This window comes from Amyelois transitella, chromosome 17 (genome assembly GCF_032362555.1).
Source record: "Amyelois transitella isolate CPQ chromosome 17, ilAmyTran1.1, whole genome shotgun sequence".
Classification (NCBI taxonomy): Eukaryota; Metazoa; Arthropoda; class Insecta; order Lepidoptera; family Pyralidae; genus Amyelois; species Amyelois transitella.
In genome coordinates this window covers 9,501,306-9,517,821 of record NC_083520.1, presented here as the reverse complement: position 1 = coordinate 9,517,821, position 16,516 = coordinate 9,501,306, and the positions used below count along the sequence as shown (strand labels likewise).

At 34.8% G+C, this 16,516-nt stretch overlaps 1 protein-coding gene across 1 annotated transcript in view; it reads right to left on the bottom strand.

The window, feature by feature from the left end:
- LOC106138350 (potassium voltage-gated channel protein Shaw) overlaps positions 1-16,516 on the bottom strand; it is a 143,171-nt gene that overhangs the window by 55,267 nt on the left and 71,388 nt on the right. Inside the window, exon 5 of the mRNA XM_013339478.2 lies at positions 10,787-11,032. Coding sequence (XP_013194932.1) covers positions 10,787-11,032 — 246 coding nt within the window. The remainder of the gene's footprint in view (positions 1-10,786; positions 11,033-16,516) is intronic.

Below are 16,516 nucleotides of genomic sequence, written 5' to 3'. Positions count from 1 at the left end.
ACAATAAGATATCTTCATCATGGAATTCGTAATTACAAAATTACATAACGTCACACCTCATTCCTGGAGAAGTGTGCAGAGACTACATCTTTCCGCCATCCCTCAATATTGTTTATATTTTCATTCCGTTTGCCTTTATACCAGTTTATTAATACTTCTTGAAAATAATCAAAACCTCCTTTAAGTTAGAACAAACAACCATCTTAATTGAACATACATATAATCACGTCTATATCACTTGCGGGGTAGACAGAGCTTACAGTCTAGAAAAGACTAGTAGGCCACGTTCTACTGTTTGACTTAATGATAGAATTGAGATTAAAATCGAGATTAAATCCCAAGTTTACTCGAAGTTAGCCTATAAGATAGAGTTATTCTAGTCTTTTTTCTATTAGTGCCGGGAACCACACGAGAGAGATTGAAAAACGAATGCAGTAATCTCGTTTATTCAGTTGACCCGGAGTTTTATTAGAATCAAGTTTATTAAATTTAATAGTTTTTTTTTTTGACTCTGTTCTTATCGCGCAGAAACTATCGCTATTATTTAAGAGAAAATTAAATATGGAAGTGGAAGGTTTAAGAAATATGGGAAGACCGAAAAAGAGATGGACGGACGGCGTAAAGGATAAGTAAGACTAGAATTTCTTAGGTCTAGTGTTATGCCTGGAAAACCGCACGACAGACGATGTCGAGTCGTAGGTTGCATTTATCCGTAGAAATTTAGCTTGCGCGATTTAGCAAACGCGTTGTGATTGGCCGAAACTGTAACGTTTGGAGAGGACGCCATAGATATACAAATACTAAAAGTTGATTGTTGAATGTGCCGTGTGGTTCCCGGCACCAATACAAAAGGTTATAGGACCACTCCATCTCCTTCCCATGGATGTCGTAAAAGGCGACTAAGGGATAGGCTTAAAAACAAAGCTCACTATTTGAATCTCAATTCTATCATTAAGCCAAATAGCTGAACGTGGCCATTCAGTCTTTTCAAGACTGTTGGCTCTGTCTTCCCCGCAAGGGATATAGACGTGACCATATGTATGTATGTGACTAAAGTTAATGATGCTAAATCACGTCTAAGAAAACCGCTAACCTGATTTGACGGCCCAGTTAATTCCGCCGGTACTAATGACCGGGATCCCGGCAGATCTTTCGGAAAGTTACCTCGGCTCTCGGAGTTGACCGAACTTGTTAACGAATCTATTAATTTTTTCTCTGTGGTCCCTTTTTTTTTCTTTTTTCCATCGCGATAATAAGATTTCGTTTTTTAAAACGTGGCTACCCGAATCGTATAATGTCAACTCTCTCTTAGCAAGCTGCACCAGCCATCGTAACCAGATCCATACGTATAAATTTTCATAAATACTATTAAACATATATTTAGTATATGTTATATGTTAAATCTATACTAATATTATAAAGCTGAAGAGTTTGTTTGTTTGTTTGAACGCGCTAATGTCAGGAACTACTGGTTTGAATTCTTTTTGTGTTGAATAGACCATTTATCGAGGAAGGCTTTAGGCTTTACAACATCACGCTGCAACTATAAGGAGCAAAGGAATAATGGAAAATGTGGAAAAAAACGGGATAAATTATTCATCCTTGAGGGCTTCAATGATGCACAAAATAACTATTTCACGCGAACGAAGTTGCGGGCACAGCTAGTGTTTTAATAATTACAGAACGTTCCACATTCACACAACATACGACGGAAAAAAAGCAGAACTACGTAATTAGATTGTACAAAGCGAACACACTTAGCAAAATTAAAAGCAAGGCTTCCAGTGGATCTTCTTTAAGCTTGGCTTAAAACTAATTGTACTCGGAAAGGATTCATTATTCAGAGCTTCGAGAGATAAGACATGTAGAATAGGCACGAGGTTAAGAAAGAGGACTTGTGTGTTTTGTTTGTTATACAAATGTATATAATAGATTATATATATGTACGAGTATATTTGTAAAGAAAAAAAAACCGCCTCCTATCGATATCCTTCTTTTTTGAAGTTGCTTCCCGGCCGGCGGAAAAAAGATTCTTCTCTTTCCCATGGATGTCGTAAAAGTCGTTGAAGGGATAAGCTTAAAAATTTGGGATTCATCATTAAGGCGATTGGCCTGCAACAACCTGCAACCTGTCAATATTTAAATCTCAACTCTATCGTCAAGCCAAACAGCTGAACAAGGCCTATCAGTATTTTCAAGACTATTGACTATGTCTACCCCGTAAGGGATACAGACGTGATAATATGAATGAATGAAAGTTTTCATTTTTGACCTATAAATAAGTTGAAACTTAAAAAAGATTATATGAAAAAAGATGTTAAAATCTTTTACTTGAAAATCCATTCAGTTATATGGATAAAGATTAAACTGAAATAAAAATGGTACAAAAAATGTAACCATGAAAGTCAAATCTGCGGGATTTTATCGGAAAAATGTGAAACCGAATCAAATGCACAATATTAAATAACCTTTTACTGAAACGAAATACAGAAAATATTGTACCAAAAAATAGCATTCAGAAAACAAAATCAACAAATACTCTTTCATTCACTATTTTTCATATTTTTCGAATGATAACTCGTGTACCAAACATGGAACACTGTCATAGGAAACATGAGCTAGAAATGGGATAGCTATCAATATTTCTCTTTTATGGATCTTTTAGTAGCGATGTTTGTCAGTCTCCTTTCAAACTTTAACGTTTGATAACATCGACTTTGTAGACTGACTGACTCTCAAGCCTTTAAAGAGTCTTTTATAGTCAGAAATGAAACTGATGACAAATTATGGGATGCTCAAGCGGGATTTCGAATGGAATGTACGGATAGCCGAAGAGTTATTGGCCAAGGGCTTTTGCTCATTCTTAGATTTCGAAAAGGCCTTTACTCAGTGGAATGAATTGTGGTCAGCACTTTCTATGCATGGGGTGAGCAGTATCTTGATATGAGCACTGAATTGTTTATATGAGGATTCGATCGCAAACTGAGTGGTTTAAGATTGAGAAAGGCGTTAGACAAGGGTGTGTTGCGTCACCGTAGCTGTTCAACCTACGGGCAAATCTTAATAGTTACTTGAAAAAATTATGTGTTCGTTTGAATGCTTAAATCCTTTATTAGAGTTTAAATAAGCTCTTTGATTATTTTGTACAGGAATTACCTTATTCACAGAACAATTAATCAATTATTCTATTCAAAATCTTTAATTCTCAGAAACCTCATCCGATACCTTCTAACAAGTGATTACATTTTATAAAATTCCCTCCCAAGTCCAGGGAAAATTCTATATTTTCCAAATGTGCCAAGCACGAGGCCACTTTCAAGAAATTGAGCCACGCTGTCGGTTTTCGAGACTCGTTTTATTTCTCGTTCATATCCGTTCTCGTTATCCGAAATTGTGAATTTTGTGGATAGAGGGAAAAGGTTGTTAGGAGTTTCAGTAACTAACAGGTCCAAATATAGTTAATTTTTGATATCGCAGTATTTTTTGGTTCGGCTGTTGGATTTAACGTTTTGTGAAATAAATCATGTTATTAATAAACTTATATATAAAATTCTCGTGTCATAATGTTCATTCCCGTACTCTTACGTAGGTCTGAGAATCGGCAACATACCCCTTAGTGATAAGAGTTGTCCACCCTTAACATTTTTTTTAACTAGAAATAATTTAAAACTTATTGATATGGCAAAACAAAGTTTGCCGGGAGGTAGTGAAATATAAAATAAACAAGGACAAAAACCACACGCTTGGCTATGTTCAAAATCCATAAGATACACTTACTTAGCTGTTTTATATATAGAAGGCACAAGTTGACTATTTGACTGATATATTAACACACTATCGCCAATCCGCTGTATCTAAAGTTTTGAAATATTTAATCGAAATTAACGGGAAAAGCGATATTTGTTTAATGTGGGCGTAGTCGCGGGCGTAAATTAATATAGTGCCTTTATTTCGTTGCTAAAATACATTAAAAAAATTAATTTATAGCCATGACAAGAAAAAAGTTAAATGAAAAAAAAAAACATTTCAAAATGAGTTACTTTTGCTAATCATAATTTATAATTTAAAAACGTATTTTTAACTAAAAAATTAACGTATCAAGATTTGACTTTATTTGTCACCGGAAAACCTTCAAGGAAATATATAAAATTTTGTAGGATGATTTTTTTTACCTACACTATATTAAATAATAAGAAATCAATAAATGGACTGTCCAAAAGAGCTGATCTAAACAATATTAACGCCAAAGAGAAAAAAATGTTAACTCCATCATTTTTTTTTTTCTTAGAACACAATCTCGTGATACATCTACATACACAGCTAACCTCACTCACTCTTCGAAACGTACAAAAAGTGAAGAAAAATATTACCCATCCTTACATATTGTGTGTGCAAAGAATGAATAACCTCTTGAAAGGTAACACGGAACTTGATAGGGATGAGTGTAGGAACTGACAAATTGTGAATATTTTCCAGGCAGAACAAGCTTGAAAGGCTGTCAGCATTGACTTGTATTGGCAATGTGAACTGGACTAGTCTTTGAGTACTTTTATGTATGTCCGTGATTTGATATCATCTGTGGAGCTTATAAAATAATAAATGAAGTTGAATTATTGCGAAAATTACCAATACGTACATAAATCACGCCTCTTTCCAGGAGGGTGGCAGAGACACTCAAATGACCAATAACTTTTTAAAAATATTATTACTTTTTTGTTACTGACATTCTTCTATATTAAGTAAAATGATTACGATGATTTACTGATAAAAATGATAACCAAAATATAATTATATCGCACGCAACAAATATAAAACAGTCTCTCAAATTCAGAGGTTTAGGCTTTAATATTGTTTCTTTAAAAAAAATTATGTTATGTTTAACCGATCCCTATTTTTATCTGTTATATATATTTTAAATTTTAAAATATAATCACGTCTATACCCCTTGCGGGGTATGCATAGCAAACAGTCCTGAAAAGACTGAAAGGCCACGCTCAGCTTTTTGGCTTAATGATAGTGACAGGCTGCTAGCGCATCGCCTAAAAGAAGAATCCCAAGTTTATCAGCCTATCCTTTAGTCACATGGGAACGAGACGGAGTAGTCCTATTCTTTTTTTTATTGGCGCTTTATTATTCTTGAGTAAAATGAAACTTAACCAATTGTACTGTTAACTTAAAAAATTCAACTCAAAGCAATTCAAAGCTTTGATTTGAATTTTTTGCTTTAAAATAGACGGAGATAGACGAAGGTATCACTTATTGACGTCACATCACTAAAAATCTAATTATAACTACTACCGCTTCCAAAGCGCACGTGTAGAAGAAGCGGCGGAACAAACTACACTGCAGCATTTTCATCGGACGTCAATTTATTTTGAGTACATTAAAATAAATGGTTGTTATGACCAGTCCAGCATATATAGGCCTGGGTCGCAACCGGTGCTGTTTTTCCCATCTTTTTTGTGCAGGTAATGGGCGCGTGTAAGTCGATAATACTGTGGCTTGCGGAAAACTTTAGTGATTCAGATAAGATTGTCAGTAAATAAGATTTACTGTCTGTGCTAAATCTTGCTAAGAGCATTAATAATACATATATACTAATACTATAAAGCTGAAGAGTTTGTTCTTAGGGTAAATTATTATTTATGTTAATTCATGTAACAACATAGTAATAAACCCTTATTTGCATTAACATGGTATTTACAATTCATTCCCGTACCGTGTGGTTACCGGCGCCAATTAAAATATAATAGGACTTTTATTTAAAACTAAATAGTGAATTTTTTCTATTACTTTGCATTCTAACATTCTACGAAATTTAAGCGCATTCCTTTGGGACAGAACAAAAGGTTTGCGTAGACAATTCCCAATACAGTTAAAGGCGACTTCATCTTGTTAACAAGGGCCCTCGTACCTTTTCAGGTATTGAGCCAGCTTTGTCTGAAAAGCTTTTTCTTTAACTAAGAATAGACTTTATGTTCGTAAACTTTTCAAGAAATAGTTTTTTTACGTTTTTACATTTATTTAGACCATTTATGATATCCATGGGAAAGAGATAAAGTTGTTCAATATTTTTTTCTTTGCGTCATTTTAGACAGATTCACTACACTACTAGCTTTTACCCGGCACAAGCTTTTTGCTTCGCCCGCGTGCGAATAGCGACATCTACAAAAAGCGCCTAATTATAATTTTAATGCCAGCGACGAAATTAACGCCACCTCTGTAGGTAGCGTTAATTTTGTATTCTTCTGTCTTCTGGAAAACAATAATCAGAATACAGGGTTTTCGCAAATCCCACGGCATCTATAGTTTTTACCTGGATGATATGTACCCTATGTTCTGCTGCAAACTCTTTGTTGTATATTACGTGATATTTCAAGTAGATTAATTTAGTAGATAACACATGAAAATGCAACAAACAAACAGACAAGCAAATGTACTAACTTTCGTACTCATAATATTAGTTGAATTTTATTTATGTTTACAAAGACACACATTTTATGCATTTTTTATGAACACATTTTATCTTTCCACAAGCTTACCACAGATTACCAGACCATCATAAAAGGTGCACCCACATACGATCGTTTTCATATAACGACCGAAATTCTCGACTCATTTGCTATATGCCAAGCACGACACCACGACACGGTGTGAATAAGGGTTTATCTTGTGTGCCAGTATCAATTTTCAGAACGTAATTGGTCGAGGTTAAGCTCGGAAGGGTTAATAAAAAAAAGAAGACACGACTTGATTAAATTTTAATTGGAAGTTTTGTTTGCTGAGACAATGTATGATCTAATTGAGTCATTACCGTCATTGGGTAAGACAAGCCCTGGTTTAATATGAAACAAAAGTTTTCTAGAGAAAATATGCAAAAGATATATATATAATAAACTTATTACAATCATCCTCACCTTTTTGGAGAGGACCCCAGGGCGCGCCTTTTAACACCGTTTAGTTTTTGAAGTTCATTTAGTTTCATCACTTTCGAGTTATCATTTCAAAACAATTTAATTTTACAAAACAAGTTTTACTTTTGTTTCCCTTAAAATTAAATCTCTGTCGGATCAAATAGTTGACTGTTAGATAATGCTTCTAGCATTAAGTCCGCCAATTGTGCTATAAATTTGTATTTTTTAAATTTTAAATTTGTAAAGTTTATATAAATAAAATATTGTGTGGTTCCCGGCACCAATACAAAAAAGAATAGGACCACTCCATCTCTTTCTTATGAATGTCGTAAAAGGCGACTAAGGGGTAGGCTTATAAACTTGGGATTCCTCTTTTAGGCAATCAGCTAGCAACCTGTCATTATTTGAATCTCAATTCTATCTTAAAGCAAATAGCTGAACGTGGCCATTCAGTCTTTTCAAGACGGTTGGCTCTGTCTACCCCGCAAGGGATATAGACGTGATTATATGTATGTATGTATGTAAATAAAATTACCACAAAACGTGTCTAAATAAAATACAATAAAGCTGAACTCGATCACATGAACATATTCAAACCACTTTCCTTATTCGCTGGGGCAATAAAAAATGTCAACTTGGCGTGTGGCCGACAGACGTACGGATAGCATATCATGGGTATAAAGTAACATACATACATACATATAATCACGTCTATATCCCTTGTGGGGTTGACAGAGCCAACAGTCTTAAAAAGGCCACGTTAAATTAGTAATTGCACTATTAAAATAGTGACAGGTTGCTAGCCTATCGCCTTAAAAGAAAGAATACCAAGTTTGTAAGCCTATCCCTTAGTCTCCTTTTATGACATCCATGAGAAAGAGATAGAGTGGTCCTGTTCTTTTTAGTATTGGTGCCGGGAACAACACGGCACATTTTCCCTTTGATAACAATTAAAGGAAGAGTTTCCCAAAACTCCCACGGGAACGGGAATTAACGGGATTTTACAATTAACGCGTGCGGAGCTTCTTTAGTTAAGGTCATAACCAAGCACATTTTGAAATTTATAGTAAAACTCATTCATTTAAAAGCTCATTTCTAGCATTTTATATTTAACAGCTTTTTTATATGCGCCATAATTGACCATTAAACCTATGATGTGCGTGCGGTTTCAAAGGAAATTTTATATCTTACATACATATATACATCACGTCTATATCCCGTGCGGGGTAGACAGATCCTACAGTCATGAAAAGAATGATAGGCCATGATCAGCTGTTTGGCTTACTGATACAATTGCGATTTAAATAGTGACCGGTTGCTAGCCCATCGTCTATAAGAGGAATTCCAATTTGATATTTTCATCTGGTTTATCCGGGTAAATTATAAAGTCCTGACGGTAAACAAATTATTAGTGATACAATAAATAATTAGGTGCACACAAAAACACATAAAGTCACGTCTATATCCCTTGCGGGATAGACAGTGTTAACAGTATTGAAACGACTGAAAGGCCACTTTCAGCTATATATGGCCATCGCTTTCAAGAGGAATCCTGAGTGTAAAAGCCTATCCTTTAATCGCCTTTTACGATATCCATGGGAAAGATAACAGTTTCCTTTTGAAGATTATTTTTCTAGAAATTCCCATCGGAGTGAAGCCCCACTCAAAAGCTAGTAATATATAAACCAGTGCCGTGTGGTTCCCGGCACCAATAAAAAAAATAATAGGACCACTTCATCTCGTTCCCATGGATGTCGTAAAAGGCGACTAAGGGATAGGCTAATATAATTACTTGGGATTCTTCTTTTAGGCGATGGGCAAGCAACCTGTAACTATTTGAATCTCAATTCCATCATAAAGCCAAACAGCTGAACATGGCCTATTAGTCATTGCAAGACTATTGGCTCTGTCTACCCCGCAAGGGATATAGACGTGATTGTATGTATGTATGTATCTAAACCAGCTAAATTAAGCTAAAAAGATCTAAACAACTTACTCTGCACATTGAGCCATCACAATTTATTGGTAGAATAAAATAAATGTATGTAAACATTGAAAGCCTAATTCCTATCTCCCCCGTTTTACATATCCCGCTCGTAATGGAAATTTATACGGGACTTAATTTCGTGAATTGTACGTGGATTTCTACTTTTTCATTCCACGTTTTTGTTACAATTGTTTTTCACGACTGTAAAATCAGTGTTATGGATTATAATATATACACATACATACATACATATAGTCACATCTATAACCCTCGTACATATTAATATAGGTACTTATAAGTTCATAAATTAATATGTACGAGACAAATTATATAAATATGTTTGAAGATTTAATTTCACATCATGGTCACGTCTATATCCCTTGTGGGGTAGACAGAGCCAACAGTCTTGAAACGACTGATCGACCACGTTCAGCTGTTTAGCTTAATGATAGAATTGAGATTCAAATAGTGACAGTGCTAGCCTATCGCCTAAAAAAAAGAGTTCCAAGTTTGTAAACCTATCCCTTAGTCGCCTTTTACGACATCCACGGGAAAGATATGGAATCGTCCTATTCTTATAAAATCAGTATAATAATTGTAGGTGGTGCCCATAGGATTCTATAAGTTTTCTTTATTTTTTGTTTAATATTCCCATTTTAAAACCACTAACGCCATCTATAAGGTAAGTGTGGAACTTTTGTAATTATATTAATTAAATTAAATTTCATTTGTTCTGAATTACGAAGCAGATGTTAAAATGAAAACTGGCGACCTAGATTTGAAGCGGGCGAGATCAAACTTGGAACATTAGGTGGTGCACAAAATGTATGCAATTTAAGTGCCTCTAGGAATGTAAAATGTAGTCTTATTTTCATTGCTACAAAACAAATTATTTTGTGACGTAATGGTTGGTTGATGGTTCTTTTTTATTATTTCTAGGAAATTGACAAACAAAAGAAGGTCTCATAATTCGAATATTTTTTTTATATATTTTTGTATATCTGATCGTATTTTCATACTTAGTTTGGCCTGAAATTTTGTTCCACGTTCCAAAAAATTATTTAATTTCTTTCTCACTCGCATTTAGAGTTAACCATATTTGTGATTCAAATATATAGGCTACGTTCACACTGTGCCCTTAAACGAAATGACCTACTTACTAAGGTCTAGGTCACACAGCAAATTCAGAGAAATTATTACCAGATAACGGCGTATTCACATCTGGTCCCGCAAACCTTGAACTGAATCCTTTGTTTTGGAGGTTCATTATTGTTTATGCGAAACAGTTTCCCAAGATTAATATTGTGTATATTGTACTATTTCGTTACCTTATTTGCATTGATAGTATTTGTTAGCGACGCGCTCATTTAGGTTTTAATTTTTAAATATTGTAGGCTGAAGTGTATTGAACTTTTTTCTTATGTAAAGTGATAGTGATATTGATAATTTGAAAATGGATATGAGAGCATATAAGTTCATTTTTTGATTTGTTACCTCTTAACGGGTTGTCTGATAAATTAATCTTCTGGAAGTCTGTAGAAGGACATAGGGTACCTTTAATTCCAGTAAAAACTATAGTTCCCGTGGGATTTACGAAAAACCTGAATTCTTTGTAGGTACGCCACCTACAAAGAATTTTATTGATTTTGACTGATATTGTTGATTTTGATTTAATTAAATATTAATTTCGCTATGCTTCGAAGCTTCGTTATTATGAAGTAGATACCCAACGCCCTCCATACCGCCAGAGACGGAGATATATTTAGGAAGATCGTGCGAGAAAAGTGATGAAGAGGGGTGTTCACGACCCTCAACATTGAGGAGAAGTACTTAGCTACAAGAAAATTTGAAGATGAAAACAGACGAATAAAAAAAACCAACTCACCACAGATCGCACAAACAGTTCTATAGTGAACCACACATTGCACACCAACTCTATATAGAAGAAGAACACGTGAGGCTGCCCGTTGTCCTGCCAAGGTCTCAGCTCCATCACGGCTGTGGAATTCTCGAAGTCCTCGTCTTCATAAGGAGCTACTGTAGGCGTGATGACCCGAAGGTCGGGATGCGTCTTGAGACAGAAGGACAGGACTGAGACGCAGATGAAGAAGACTGATATAGCTGATATCACCTGTGGAAGAAAGAAGAAGTTAGTTTAGGTTATATAAGCGTGCTGTCTATATATTATAGAGGTTGTCTAAAAGTACATACAAATATATAATCAGGTATATCTCTAGCAGGGTAGACAAGACTTGAAAAGTCTCAAAGGCGACTTTCAGCTGTTCGGCTTAAGATGGATTTGTGATTCAAATAGTGACAGGTTGGTAGCCCATTACTTACAAGAATCTTAAGTTTATAGGTCTTTTCCTTAGTCGCCTATGCGACATCCATGGGAGTGGTCCTATTCTAAAGTGATCCAGGCAAAAAATGAATTATATATTTTTTATTCATTCGCTCATTAAGGGTTTCCAAGTATGAAGGTTCGAATCCTATTGCCACCACGTACAGTCGGAGCATCTCTTAACTATAACTCAACTATTGACTTGTTTCTGACTAACTACCTAATTACTATTAGGGTCCAATATGTGAGCATGAGCAAATTCAGTCAATAGATCAATTGAAGAAATAAATAAATAAATAATTTAACTCAGAAAATGATAAGGATAGTATTTCGAAATATTAGAATATTTATGATATTTAAATTTATAAAAAAATCTGCATTTAAATTGAATACAATTCGCAAAGCTGTTTAAAATGTGTTACATTTTCACGTATGCAAACATTATTATACAGTCGAGTTCAAAAGTCCATATCTACCCAAATGGGACGGGTTGTAAACTTTAGAAAATCTGGTGAATATTTTATGCAACAGTTTTCAATTTGCCCACAGACTTTTCAACAACGTGAAATCAAGCTGCCAAGAAATCAAAGGTTTATTTTATGGCCTCGGGCCTTACAAAACTGAAAGGGTGCTTAGGTGAGGGGGCGCTGACCTCGGTCTGAGTGTGTTATGTAACTGATGTTCTGAAATTTGAATTTGTTTTCTTTTTTTTTCTCATTAAGTTATTTTTAAATTTCATTGTGTGTCGTTCCGTACGACGGCTACTTAATTCCTATAAAATATTATAAATATGTAATTTAAACATATAATCATTCAATCTATATCTCTTGCGGGGTGTACAAAGCTGTACGGCTTTATGATGGAATTGAGATTCAAATCGTGACAGGTTGCTAGCCCATTGCCTACAAGAGGAATCCCAAGTATATAAGCGTATCCTTAGATGCCTTTAACGATATCCATCCGTCATTGACATACACCAAGAAGAGGACACACAGCACCGACACACGGCACCGACACACGGCACCGACACACACGGCACTGACACACACGGCACTGACACACACGGCACTGACACACACGGCACTGACACACACAGCACTGACACATACGGCAACGATACACAGAACTGAAACACGGCATATGTCTGTTTATCTGTTCGCCCATCTCGTCCTCCATGTGATTAATCAATTAATTGCGTACAAGGGAAATGTCAAGAAATCTGGCAGACAGTCTTGGAATCATCAATAATAGTTCCCACTAATCTTTTAATCTACGTTTTGTCCGAATATTAGTACGATTTCTCGTTTTTGTTTTTCTGGTAAAATAAGACTATATAAATACGGAATAGTGTCGTAAATGTAAGGATTACAATGAGTGTACATAAATGTGTATTACAGTCATCCTAATTTGTTATTTTATATATGTAAATCTTTTATTGTTGTGCAATGAATGAATGACTGAATGAAACTATAAATGTGTAAAGGTCTTGAGACCTGTACTGGTCAGTCACTTATAAGTACAAAATAAAAATAAATATCTAGTGGAAATCTATAGTCTCTGCCTACCCCAATGGGAAACAGGCGTAATGGTATGTGGTATGTTTTTATATATTTATGAGTATTTATCTAGTGAACTGTTCTCTGTGAAATTTTGCATGAATATAGTGTGGAGTACGAAAATGGACAAAGAGTAATTTTCACGGGCGGAACCGCAGACAAAAGCTAGTTAAGTAAAATTATATTGACAAAGATTTAAATAATTTTAAATAATCTTATATTACTTTGATATCAGTAACAAAAAACAGTCTTAATGACATTCTGCAAAATTAACTTCAGCTATAATTATCCATTAAATGGTAGTTAGGCATAAGACCTTAATATTGTCAAGGAGAGAATTGTTAGACTTAATTGTGTTATTATAGGAATTAAGTTACGATTTTGCACATTTTTTGATAACAAATATACACCTCTTTACATTTTCCAGTCTGCTGGCTCTGTCTACCCCGCAAGAGATATAAATGTGATTATATGGATGCATGACATACAACTTGGTTGAGAAATTTCGATTTAATTGGTAAAAAAACAAAAAAATAAATATACCTTAGATATTGATTAAATTCAGATAAAAAATGATCTTGCCAATTTACCAATGTAAAGAGACTCAGAAAAATCAACATGGCGGATGTACGAAGCCAGATATTTTATTAAATTTCGCAAGCAGAACTGCTACGGGAAGTATTATCATCAATCATTATATTCTTTTGCAGTCGACACGTCTGTCTTATCTGTACAAGTCATGAGCGAAAGCGGAGAAGGTGCCTTATCGCCCTAAACTTTAGATTAAGACCACAAATTTTGTCCCGTGAATTTGATATGAGGTAAACAGGTAATTAAGTAGTTTTAAATAATGCAACTAAAGGCAACTTACTGTATTTTTATACAGGAATTTTTAACACACGCTTATGTAGTCACGTCTATGTCCCTTGCGGGGTAGACAGAGCCAACAGTCTTTAAAAGACTGAATGGCCACGTTCAGCTGTATGATCGCATCGCCTACAAAAGGAATCCTAAGTTTGTAAGCCTAGCCCTTAGTCGCCTCATTTTACTATTTCAATCTTTACTAAACGTGGCCATTCAGTATTTTCAAGACTGTAGGCTCTGTCTACCTCGCAAGGGACATAGATGTAACTATATGTATAATGTATGTTATTCTAGTACCTAGAGTAATGAACTATAGATGAAGTACTTTTAACTGTGCTTTGATATGTCTTATTTTATTTATTTCTGAAATTTGAGGGCTTTTACCCTGTTAGACCCATGCGTTGTCATATGTCAGTCATTAAAACTTACCTCTTGGATAGAATGTAATTTCGAATTGTATGACTAAAATAAATAACGCTGAAAACGCCGCATCTTATCACCTGCACTAACATACATAGATACTTACAATTTGTCACAATAACGTCTGGCAAATATTTACTAAGAAACCCCTAGAGGTAACATTTCATTTCTCTTGCAAAATTATATTCTAGCTATGTATTTGTCGATCAAATAATAGGTCAGCTTCTTTTCTCTTTTTTTAGATACCATGAATTAAATATTATAGTGATATTGTCCCGTCTGGCAACTTTTATAAAAAATAAAAGGACCATTCCATCTTTTTCCCGTAGAAGTCGTTAAAGGCGATTAAGGGATGGCCTTATTAACTTGGGATTCTACATAAAGGCGAATATGTATCTCAATTCTATCATTAAGCCTAACAGCTGAACGTGGCCTGTCGGTCTTTCACGACTGCTGGCTCTGTCTACACCGCAAGGGATAAAAACTTGAATATATGAATGAATATATGATTTGATTTATAAATTAAGCTAGCTTTCTACCTACAGCTTCGCTCGCGCGCAATAAGCACACGCTGAAATAAGCACGTCTTTTTCATTGATATTATAAGTATGAATATGGAATAACCAGTAAAAAGTAACTAATTACCTATCCCACAAATTCTCCGGAAAATGCAAGTAATATATTAGACTCAGAATGAACCCTCGTAAAGAACCATTAATTCTTTTTTTTTTCCAAAAAAGTTGTAATAAGCTCAGCATTGGAAGGGTTAATGGGAAAAAGAAATATAATTTCAAGTGTAACAGCTGTTTTTTAGAACGTAACTGAACGTTTTAAATATGTATAATTACAATTTGTGCGAAGGAAGTTTGTTTGTTTCTTTGTTTTTTTTTTAAATTAATATTATTTTACAAATTCATTATTATTATAATTTGACAATGGAATATTGTCAAAATGATCATAATTGGACAGAGCCTATATATGCTGCTTATTTAAAATATATGTACAAAATTCCGACGCCTTCAAAGGTAGAAAATGTGTTCACAGAAACTGTACTTGAATACTTAAAACCTATGTACCTACATATATTGTAAACATATTCAAAGAATAAATAAATGATTAAATTGTTTGTTTGTAAGTAGTTTATTGTACATAACAATTTTTTAGTTGTAGGTACATGAAAAGGCATTATAAAATTACAATGCACAATGGCGGACTTATCCCAATGAGGGATTTCTTCCAGTGTGGAAGTGTCCTTGATCGTCGTAAACATTTGTAACTATTGTACATTTTAATTATGCTTATCATTTTCAACTTGACTTCGCTTTTGTAGGAATTTCTATGTATTTATTATATTAAAATAGGTCCAGTAGTTTTTTAACCCGGGATCCACACACATATATATATACATACATACATATAATCACGTCTATATTCCTTGCCAGGGCCAGACAGACAGAGACAACAGTCTTAAAAAGACTGATATGCCACGTTCAGCTGTTTGGCTTAATGATAGAATTGAATACATACAATCCAGACAATGCGCATTCGTCCACGATTTAGATTTAAGAGATCTATATTTGTGAATTGACGTCCGATGAAAATGCTGCAGTGTAGTTTGTTCCGCCGCTTCACATGCGCTTTGGAAGCGGTAGTAGTTATAATCATTCCAGCGTTTTGCCATGCAGCTGAACGAACGCGGCCTTTCAGTTTTACTGGGATAGTTGGCTCCGTCTACCCAGTGAGGGATATTAGACGTGATTATGTGTACATATACTGATGAAAATAGCCTTTTTCATGGTTGATTTGCGCGCATTTAATCATTTCCGATTGATCACACAAGACTAAGAAAACAATCTTTATTTGTTACTCACGGTTCAAGAACTTCATGATATTATTGATTTATTTCACCAGAACATTTTGTTTGTTTGTTTGTAATATCTTTACATACATACATACATACATCAAATCACGCCTCTTTCCCGGAGGGGTAGACAGAGACTACCTCTTTCCACTTGCCACGATCTCTGCATACTTCCTTCGCTTCATCCACATTCATGCAAGCTCGGCGGTTTCGGGTACTCTTGACCTGACCCTTTACCTATATCTTTATTGAACAGAAATTTACACAGGCACAAGAAATTGTACATAGTTATAAAATAAATAAGTCACTTGCAATGGCGGACTTGTCCCATGAAGGGATATCTTCCAGTCAACCGGCAAACAATGAAGAAACTTTTAATATATTAATGTAGTGCAACGCGCAAAAAATCGTCATTAGTTTGTCATAGTGTAAATACATACATACATACATACATATGGTCACGTCTATATCCCTTGTGGGCTAGACAGAGCCAACAGTCTTGAAAAGACTGAATGGCCACGTTCAGCTATTTGGCTTAATGATACATATGGCCAGACAGACACGCCAAACTTA